The sequence below is a fragment of the Rhinolophus hipposideros genome (assembly GCF_964194185.1).
Source record: "Rhinolophus hipposideros genome assembly, chromosome: 1".
Taxonomy (NCBI): domain Eukaryota; kingdom Metazoa; phylum Chordata; class Mammalia; order Chiroptera; family Rhinolophidae; genus Rhinolophus; species Rhinolophus hipposideros.
Window position 1 is genome coordinate 9,962,769 of NC_138047.1, and position 11,252 is coordinate 9,974,020.

General features: G+C 42.4%; 1 protein-coding gene across 2 annotated transcripts in view; it reads left to right on the forward strand.

Moving 5' to 3' along the window:
- IL15RA (interleukin 15 receptor subunit alpha) overlaps positions 1 to 5,953 on the forward strand; it is a 39,838-nt gene extending 33,885 nt beyond the window's left edge. The window contains exons 5-6 of one of the 2 annotated variants that reach the window (XM_081048096.1): positions 2,467 to 2,542; positions 5,089 to 5,953. In XM_081048096.1, coding sequence (XP_080904222.1) covers positions 2,467 to 2,542; positions 5,089 to 5,194 — 182 coding nt within the window. In that variant the 3' untranslated portion in view covers positions 5,195 to 5,953. The remainder of the gene's footprint in view (positions 1 to 2,466; positions 2,543 to 5,088) is intronic. The other variant, XM_081048095.1, reaches the window with a different exon arrangement.
- Positions 5,954 to 11,252: the final 5,299 nt, after the last annotated feature.

The window sequence follows — 11,252 nt, forward strand, 5'->3', positions numbered from 1 at the left end:
AATAAACCACTGACCAGGAAAAATGGTGCACACAAGCACTCTGGTCATGGCAAACTCAGAAAAACGTGCCACTCCCTGGCTGACCTAGTCTGCAGGTACTGCTAAGGGCTGGCGGATTCTCTATGTATGCACAGAGGACATTTCATCATCCACATCGAATAGTGTCCACTGGCTGTCCCGGCCGTGGCCTACTGGCCCTTCTGGCTTCTTGTGCAAAAATCCACTTTTTCTCCTCCCTCTCCCAGACTCCAATCCTTCTCTCCCCTCCCCTATCTCACCAAATCTCTTTCTCTTCCTTTTTCTCTAATCCATGCACCCCCTAAGAAACACAAGACGGTGGAAAACTTTGGCAGTAGACGTTTAATCCATTGTTTTAGTGATTCTGGTTTCAATTTCTTTACTACATTTGTCTGGACATAATTGAAGAGCAGGCCAAGGGGTTAAGCCATTGAATTCAAATTGCTTTGTTTGTATCCTTGGCTCAGGAAGCCTCTTTTTTAAGTTTAGAGTCCACAGTTTTTATTCTCATTAAAAAGAAACAGGAAGAAGCAATGTGAAAGTACAACTACTGTCTACATCAACTTGCCTTTTCCAATAAATCTCTCCATGAACAGTAAATGCATGCCAAGCTGATTAGTCAATGTGAAGAAATAGTTTACCATCGGCTACAACCTGTCTGCTAAATAAAACGAAACAAATTCTTTTAGTTATACTGATGATTAATGTTAACTTTGAAAATTCAAAACATCTTTCATGAATTTCCCATGTTTTCTGTTACTTCTTTTGGAACCACTTTTCTACACTTATTTTTATTTACTTAGGCGCAGGTAGTTTGTTTTTACAACTTTACTATTTCTTCTGATTACAATATCATTGCAAAAATATCAGGAAAAAAACGTTAAAAAAAAGAAAATAAAGATTATGTACAATCCCAGCATTACTTAGTACTTAGGTATATATTCTTCAAGACCTTTCTGTGCATCTGGACACACACATGGCTTACTGGAGATTATTTTTTGTTCATCTTTATGTCAACTAGCTTTTGTCACATCACATACATCTTTCCATGTTGATATAGATTCATTTCATAATTTTTGAAAGCTGAATAATATTCCATTGTATAGGTGTACCACATTTTAACTAATATTCTACTGATAAGAGATTTAGATTAACATTTAAAAATTATTTTAAATAATACTTCAGTGAATATTCCTACATATATTTTTCCATTTCCTTAGAATAAATCCCTAGAAGTTGAATTAGACAATCAAAGGTTCTGGTCCTCTCTAAAGCTTTTGTCATGTTGTCACTCGCCATTGAGAAAAATTGTATCCATGTACTCATACCCAGTGAAGAATCTGGGTATCTCCCCACATCTATATATTTTGCTGCTTTTCAATAGGGTGGTATTTTGAAGGCCAAGCCGTGAGACTTTACCTTTGCATACAAGGTTGTGTGCTGGTCTGAAAAGTTTAGCAGCCTAGGAGACATGTATCACTCAGCTGAGACACTGGCTCCCAGATGTTCAGGGTTGTCATCCTGAACGTGATGCAGGGAGGTAATTTTTGCACAATACGAAGACAAACTGGCCAAATCTGCTTGGAGCTCATCACTGATGCCAAGTGTTTAAAAACAGTTATGTTCACCCTGTCCTCAGGATAAGCCCTCTTGCTTCCCCGTGAAGGGCTCACTATTCCTATCTAATAAATCTCAAATGCTCTCATGGCTGCTGGCCTCGCATCCTTAAATCCCCCCGCCACTCCATGTGGTTCCTTTCAACGAAGTCGAAGCATGTCTTTTCCTTCTCCTAAGCTTTACCTCATTCTCCTCTTATCTGTAAGACCTCTCTTGTAACACCTGCTTTCACCTTGCCACTCTTCCTCTGCCATAAAATGTAGCAGATAAACAAATAGTGATGATGAAACTGGAAGTAAACTGGCACTGCATGCTACTGTTTCTAAATCAGGGTTCTGCGAAGCTGCAGAAAAGGGGGAAGTTGTGCCCAAGGACAACTGAGAAGGACCCTTACCCTGTCTATGTTCTCAACTTTAGATTTAGCAGCAGGTATTTCTTCCCACGAAGTGCTGGCCTTCTCGTCCTCATGCTTCCATCAGCTTCTGATCTCCGAGGCTCCTATTTTCCCTTCCTGACTTCCTCCTGTCCCTGCCCATCATCATGTCACTTTGCTTAGGAAGGACAAGGATTAGGGCAAGAACATGGGATAATGTAAATGGGGACAGTTTGAACTGGCAGTGTTGGTGGGAAAGGGGCGTGTTTTTTGGTCCAGCTGTACAATAGATTGAATTGCATGGACCTTAAGAAATGTTCACAACAGTAAGCTGGTTGGGAAGGCGTTTGGGAATCTCTCTGCAAGCATGTAAATTGTAAAGCATTTTCAGATTCTTAGAAATGAATCCTCTCTCAGGACTTTTAGCATGATACCATCTTAGTTCTCTTTTTTTACAGTGTCAGTCTCCGTACCTGTCATTGTGCTTTGTGGAGTATGTGTGGTAATTCTTGTGGTATGCTACGTAAGACCAAGGTGAGTGGCATAGAAGAGTCACACGTGACAAGATCCGTTCTTCCCTCTGAGAAAAGAGCCACTGTAGATCATTCCAATGATTCTGGGACTGTCCTCTCAAAGGGACAATCCTTTCTGGGCTGTAGACACAGGCTCTCACACTCACCACCTTCTGTGTTGGCCAGAAGGAGTGTCAGAGCTGAGCAGTCACTGAGCTAGTCCTATAGAGCCCTTCACTTTCCAAAGCAGGCCACTCATCAGAAGCAGGGCAGCCATAACCTAACTGATGACATGGGGCCGATTTACCAAGCACCAATTCAGAAGGAAAGAATGCGCCAAATAACCAATTTGTTGTATATGTAATTTGCATCAGTTCTTATGATATATTCATGAATAGATTCTTCTTGACTACACTCATTAAATATGAATGTACTTCTTATAAATATACTCATTTACATCAGCCTTACTTTTGCATGTCTAATAATTGAGATTCTATATTATTTTAGCATTTGTGATGAGACTGTTTCTACCATTTGCTGAAATTTCAATTTTAATTTTTTTTTAATATTTAGGCTTTTTTAGTGTTCTTTCATTAAAGCCTCAAATGGCATATTTGCCTTAATTTTGTACTTCTCTCAATTAGCAACCAGTATTTCCGCATTCCATATTGGTATGGTTGCTATGGATTCTTCCTCAGCATTATACAATGAATGGGTATCAGATTTGTTGAAAATAAACTTTTAGTTACTGGTCATAAAATATTCTTTTCTAAATATCACATCAATATGAAGATTATACTGTCCTTCCAGCCTAACTTTGACAATATGAACATTTCATGAAATGCTACTCTAAAGACAAAATGAAAATAGGCATCTAAAAATTGACATAGATCTTCAAAAGCTGTTCGTATCATCTCAACCAATAAGAACTCCATAAACCTCATAGTTTGGAAATTAATAAAGTAAGGCTGATATATTACTCAAAAAATTGTCAAAATTATCCAAAAAATGCTAGAATGTTAGCAAAATAAATGACTTTTACAAGATTTTCAAAATATCATTATAATAATTTCCATAAAAGATGCTGTATTTAGAGTTACATTCTTAAGAGATTATAATGACTAACTATATTCATTGACTATATTTAAAAAGAATACATACACAATATTTTTTAAAAACTAATACATTAAAATATATTCTTAAAAAGAATTTGTAAATGTGGTATGTATGGCCAATAAATACACTCGAAAGAGGAAAATATCCAGTCACTGACTATATTAAAGAAACATGCATAAATATACGTCCTAAAAAGCTACTTATCCTCAGGAGGTGGATTACGTAATCCATGGAGCAACAAGCTGACCCAGATACTCATGGCCTAAGAAACACATTGCTCAATGACAGACAGCGAAACATGGAATTAAGGTGTTCTGCCTCCCCTTCTCTTGGTTACCCAGGAACTGATTAATATGTTTGTTTATTTATTTAACAGCTACTAAGTACCAAGAACTGTTTTAAAAGCTTTATAATTATTATATCATTTTTATCAAGATTATTACGTCTGGCTTGCTGGGCTCTGAGGTACTTATTCTCTCCTCTTTTCCTGCCATTTGAACTACCGAGCTTTTTCAGCAGCGAGTTGGCAGGTGGGAGGAAGTTGCTCCGACAGCATTGGGAAATCTTTGGTGGATGAGGGGATTAAAAATACCAAAATAGGATTTAAATACTATCTGTGAATGGAGTCAATCTAAGTTTTCTCCATCTGAGTGTTCAATAGGGACTAACGTGTTTCTCGAAAATAAGACTTAGGTGGACCATCAGCTCTAATGCATCTTTTGGAGCAAAAATTAATATACGACCTGGTATTAATATTATATTATGTTTGATTATATTACATTAATTACATTATATTATACCGGTATTGTTATATTATTATATTATACGCAGTCTGTGGGGACAGAGCCAGGAGTGCAGTTTCCAGGCTCTCACCCTCACGTGAAGGGGAGCTGGCTAAGGTAGTAAATGGCCATCAACTGTGATTGGACAGCCATCAGCTTTGGCTAGTTGGCCGTCAGCTGTAACCAGTGAGCCATTGGCCACTAATATAACTGCCGTGGCTATGCTAGCAGAAAATGGGGGCTAACAAGAAGATGGTGGCTGAGCTAGCAGGAGCAGATTGCAGTTAGCAAGTGAGGTCGGTTGGCAGAGAGAAGTGGAAGGCAGGTTGCGGATAGTGTGGCTCCTGCTTCCTGTGTCTCCAACCCAGCCGCCAGCGAGAATAAAGTGCTATGACTCCCCTCTCTGTGGCTCCGTGAGTGTTCTTTTTTGGCCTCACCATATCCTGAGTTTTTATGTGGGGAGCGGGAGCTGAGACCCTGCATGACACCCTGCATGACACGGTCTTATATTGTATTAAGACCAGGTCTTATATTAATTTTTGCTCCAAAAGATTCATTAGAGCTGATGGTCCAGCTAGGTCTTATTTTCGGGGAAACAGAGTATTTGTTTACTCAATTTGAGGGCAACTGCTCTCTTCTTTTCAAAACCTATGAATTATTTGCTTTACAGGCAAACTCCCAGGACACCCAGTGTTGAAATGGAAAATATGGAAGATATGCCGATGACTGGAGGCACCAATGGCAGACAGGATACAGAAAACTTGGCCATGGCTTAGGAACCTCCAGGGGAAACCAGGGCCAGCAAGGCTACAGTGAAGGCGCCAACTTTGCTCTGGCCAAAGGAGACCTAGAAAGTCTTCAAGGAGTTGGGTGCCAGGGTAAAGCCCGCCAGGATGATAAAATGTCCGTATTGACTGTGCCCAGCCCAGGGGCCACGTGTGTGAACAGGTTCTCCTAGCCTAGGATGGAAGCTCACTGCCTGCTCTGCGCCCCCTCAGGTGTAGGGCCAAACTCCCCGAGTCCCAGCATTGAGGGCCTCAGGTCTTCCTATCAGGGCTTTTATTCCTTTATGACATTTATTCAGGATAACTTATCAGCTTCACTATCTCTTCCGTTCCTCATCCTGACTTGCAGTTTACAAAGAAAATAAATATACCTGAGGCTCGAAGTGAATTTTACGTCAGCTCCTTCTGCCTCCGCACATGCCTACAAGGATGTCATCAGCATTTCAGCTCCTAAAACTCCCTCCCGTTAGGTGCTCTGCATGCACTTAAAAGGGAGCCAAGAGATACCGTGCCCAATGAATCTTCTTAAGGATTTAGGAAAAAAACGGAACTCAGTGACACTTTCCATATGTATATATGCATTTATATTTATACTTCCTTGTCTATTGTATCTACATATCACTATATGATTTGTATTTTGAAATTGTGCCTTGTATAAACAAAATAAAATGTCTATTTTCAATTAAAAAATGTACAAAAAGAATCACTGAGAAGAAATGTATATAAAGAAAAAAAAGGAGAAAGAATGGGAATGCAGAGTCCCAAATGGTTTAGCTCAACTTTTCTGAAAGGAGGAAAAAATCTTGCCTAAATCTGGATCAGATCAGTTTTGGAGAATTTCTAACAGGATTTCCATGTGAAAAGCAACAAGTGGCAGGTTATAGCCCAGGTACGTCTGGTACACAGAGTCTCTTGCCCTGCATTGTTCTTTCTTTCCTTCTTTTTTTTATTTTTTATTTTTTCTGCTTATAACGTTTCAAAAATAAAATCATGGCCTAATCCCACCTCTTCATTTTATAGATGAGAAAATTGAGGCCTAGAGAAGTTGACTTACCCAAGGCCACATGGCTCAATTAATGCCAGAGTTTGAACAGCATTTGGAATGAGGGGGCAGGGGCAGAAAAGTAGTCCTGACTAGTATAAACCAGCTATCAGCTGCCCCATCACACAGCCAGGTGCAGCCACGTAGCCATCACAAGCTTTTGGGAAACAGTCACAGACAGCAACCAATTCACACATTGCCAGAAGCTCTCCAAGTGCCATTAACTTCTTCATGTCATCAATTTATATGGCTTCTTCACAAGTGAAAGGTAGGAAAACAGATGGCTGCTGATGGGAATTTTAGAGCCATACCATTTTCACTATCTGCAAATATCTTTCTCAATACAGTAGTACCTTGGTTTTCGAGTGTAATCCATTCTGGAAGACCATTCAAGTTCTGAAACGTTCAAAAACAGTTGACAGCGAGGCCTCAGGATCTTGCACTCAGCGGAAGCCACGTGACATGTTCGACTTTTACTTCCGGATTTACTGCGTTCATAAACCGAAATGTTAGCCAACGGAGACATTTGAAAACCGAGGTATTACTGTTAAGTCAAAAAACTCATTGCTAACATATGAGCTGAGCCATTTAATTAACTATGGGCCTTAATTACTTGATTATCCTAGGCTTGCCTGATTATTTAAACTCTTTGTTTCTCTCTTCAGCTGCTTGCCCTTAAGTTTCTACAGTTTACCATTAGCTGGATCTACTTTGTTCTTTATAACAAGTTTTAATAGTTTGACCCTTGAGCAATTTGTGAATAGAGAAAATACAACTTACACAAAAAATTGGGGACATCTTTAGTGGAACCAAATTTTGAAAGGTTTCTGTGGAGTGTAAGAGGGCCAAGTCATAGGGCTAGTTCATAGATTTGTGGCTTGAATTCACCACAGTCTTTGGAAAAGTGAGTGATACGATGACTTCTGGGAACCCATTCTGGACCTTTGAAATCACTGATTCAGGTCCAACACAGAAGAGGACTGTGATCCATCAGTCACCAACCAAGTTCAAGCTGGGTAAATTACACAGCAAAAATCAAATCCTGAAATTAGACCTAGACCGGGAAGCAAGCAGGGGTGGGCAGAGTTGGGGTCTGAAGGCACTAAGGAGGGTGGGGTGGGGTGGATAAATAAACAAATCAGGATTGTTTTGGTTTTTTTAAAGACCTAAAGGAGCAAAATGAATTCTCTTACCAGGTGGTGTAGTCCTTCCAGGGAAATGTTTAAGTAACCTCTACAACGCCCAAACATAACAGAGCCCCAGAATTTATCCATCAGGTAGCGATGAACATCTTCAAAGTAAGAACTGTGTTTCCATCTTTGAATTCTCAGAGACTGAAGTCATGCCCTGAAGGTGATTAATAAATGCGAGATCAATCAACTAAAAGCTTCCTAACCAAAAAGTATGGCGAACTTATCAGAGACGGGGTAGCCTGTTATCAGGCAAAGTGATAAAGGAGGTGAGGTTTGGGGGCACTCAACCACTTGTCTTTCTGCATCCCATCTCCCCATGCTTCTTTGACAGTTCCAGGCACTGCCTCAAGTTCTACACCTGTCCTCCATTTTTACACACAAATAGTCATTGAGCAGAGGGTTTGGCTTGGGACGGCACTATGTGACCTGGAAGTGAGCAGGAGTGCATGGAGAGCAATGACAACCTACGCTGGAAGGGCAGGTAAACAGCACCTAAGGATCTGCGGTACACTTCTGGCGTCAGGGCCCCCTTCTTATCGTTCTCCCTCACCCCCACACCAGTGGGCTGCCTGCCAGAGATCTCCAAAATCACCACTTTCTGGTACCCGAAAGACTGAGACTCAGCTAATCTGGGAAGAGTCCTGCCCATGGACCTGCTAGGATGCTAGTCGTTCCAGTTACCTGTCGCTATACAACAAACCATCACTGTTTATTATCTCTGGGGGCGTGCTGGGCTCAGGCAGGCAGTTCAGTTCTACGTGTCCTCAGCTAGGGTCACTCACTCAGCTGCCTTCAGCTAGTGGCTGGGCGACGCTGAAGATCTAAGAGGCCTTCCCTCGCCTGTCTGGTGCCTCAGCACTCCTCTGCGTGAGCCTCTCCAGGTGGCGAGAATGCACTTCCTCATAGTATGGGGTCCTCAGGCTAGTCAGACTGCTCACATACATGGTAACCAAATGCAGAAACTGCCGGGCCCCTTAAAGGCTAGGGTCGGAATTGGCACATATCGCCTCTGCCGCGTTTTATTGGCCTGGATATTTGAGGAGCATTTCAGACGTAATGCGATTTGAGTTGAAGGATGGGTGTGATTTTAATAAATAGACACAGGCAGGGTGGGTTCCGAACAGGGGGAATGATACAGGCAAAGACACGGATAGGAACGCAAGTGACAAATTCAGAAAAGAGTAAGGCAGTGGGATGGGCTGAGACATGAGGCCCAAGTCATACTGTGAAGAATCATGGTCCCCTCATAACCCCCTGGGATTACATACAATATTAGTGGGTTCCAGGAGGAATGCCCAGTAACTACGGTAGGTGTTAAATAAACTGAAAGAAAATGAGCCTTAAAGAGCACAGGTCTTGCGGGGACTGAATGCAATGGACAGAACCAGGGTCTTGCCCCAACACCAGTTCCGATGGATGTCACCACCGTGAACTGAGATGGTTATCTAAGTTCCAGGGCTGCTATGTCACTTCCCTGGGCAGAGAGCCGAAACACTAATTACAAAACGAGCACGGAATCTTCAGAATCCCCTTGGAGATCAGCGTGATCAGAGGGCCCCTGGTGGCCCCTGGTGGCCTGGGCTGCAGGTGGCTGATGGTGTCTTCAGGATGTGCCAGGAAGGCTCAGAGGCTCCCAAAGCACCTTGGGGGAGAGCTGAGAAAGAATTCTAGTGGCACCCCAGTCCCGTCTGATGATAGCAGCTACCCTGGGGAGTAAGATTTGCTTTGAAGGGTGTCATGGCTAAGAACATCTGAAAGCCTTCGATGCTTTGTTTTTAACAAAGGTGGGGTTGAAGAGTTCTAGCCCCACCAGTTACATGGTGGTGGTGGAAATATCATGGGCTGGGGGATGGCACTTGAGTTTTAATGCAAGCTGTATTCTCTGTGCTAGAGCACAGCTGTCCGGGCCCAGTTACTCTAGAGCAGGGGTGTCCAAACTTTTTTCAACGTTTTTCACCAAGGGCGGTGAAATACACCATATGCGGTAAAATACACAAACAGCCGGGCCACTCACTCGAGGTGAAGTATGTATTGCCTCACCTGGTTTATTTAACTAAATATATTTTTGGAATTTGCTGTGGGCCAATTAACAATGGATCATGGGCCGCAATTGGCCCGGGGGCCGCAGTTTGGACCCCCCTGCTCTAGAGCCTGTTTCACCATCTGCTTCTCCAGGCTTGCTGGGATGACTAAATGAAATAATGTACACAGCATCCTAAGTGTGTCTACCACATAAGAAGCACCTTAAGTGCTAAATTCCTTTCCTAAGTGACATCTGTTGGTGTACTGGCTAACTGGTACTGGTGGCTGCCTATTCCTCTTCTTTCTTCTCCAAGGAGCCCCAACATTTTGCGTATTTATTCTCTTCCATATAGCCAATATGCCTAAGAAGCTGACCTCGTCTCACTCTCCAGAAAAGGAAACCCTGATTATTTTAAACCATCCTCGTTGCTAGTGATTGGCTGAGGAACGGGCAAGTGACCCAGTTCTGACCCCTGAGATGTGCGATCGGCCAGGGAAACTTCTGGGAAAGGTTTCCTTGCTGCTAAGAGACATTGAAGGTGGGCTTCCTTCTCTGACAGTGCCGCATGTGGACACACTGCCTGGAACTGCTGTGAAACAGCTCGTTGCAGAGAAGCCAGCGTGGGGCAAAGCTGGCACTAAAGATGGCAGAGAGGCAAATAAATCTGGCTTCCTAACAACCATGCTGGGTAGCTGCTGTCGCCACCCTACAGCCTGCCCTCCTCTGCACTCCCAGGTGGAAGCATAACATTTTCCGTTCAATGACTGTTAAGAGTTTCTGTTTTGGGTTACTCTCAGCCCAAAATGTCCTGACACTGAATTTGGTAATTGCAAGTGGGGATATTGTAACAGACCCTAAAATGGGGAACTGCTGAGCAGAGGAAGTAGGATAGAGGGAAGTAAGGTCCCTACTACTTTAGGTTAGGAAGCCAGTGTCCCTCTATTATGTAGTGTGAAACAACAGACTAGAATGTTACCTGTTTCACCATAGATACGTCCAGATTAGGAAAATGTGTTATCAGTAAAATAATTACTTGAAAAAAATCCAGAACCATTGAACTGGACATTTAAAAAAAGAGAAGAAGAAAAAACACCACTCAGGATATTGATATTGTGTTGGCTATTTCTTGGGGCCTTCACTAAGATCCTTTAAAAGATGAGCTTGGGGTGAAGGTAGAGAAGAAAACATGGCTGTATTTAAGAGGTCATTTTTGCCTGCCATCCAAGTCAGACTGACATTCTAATTACAGTGAGGACCCCCTGAAAGGTTTTAAGCAGGAGAGCGACATCATTTAGCTTTCATTTTAAGGTAGCGTGTCTTTTCACATGGAGAATAGAAGAGATGGACCAGAGAGAATGCACAGAGCGACTAAAGAATGTTACCACAGGCCGCGGAGATGAGGTAGAGACCTACCAAGAGGTAGGACAGATGGAGAGAAATGGATGGATTCAAGATATTTTAGAGATAAAGTCAAAAGAACCTGCATGGTGGTGCCATTTTCTGAGATGGGAAGAGTAATGAGTCAAGTGTTGGGGAAGAAATCAAGAGCTGCATTTTGGATATTAAGTTTGAGACACTGTTAGACATCAAATGGCATAAGCAAGTAGAGAAGTCAGCTCCGTCTCTTGCCAACTATTCTCCCCTGTGGTCCAGGCCATTAGAAATATAAAATATATAATGCTGGGGATTCGAGGGACAGCAACCACTGTAATTAAGCAGCCCGGGGAGGAAGTGAGAGTCCCCTCCAAATGCTCTAAGAGTCCTCAAAGCCTAAAGCTAAGGTGTTGAAAG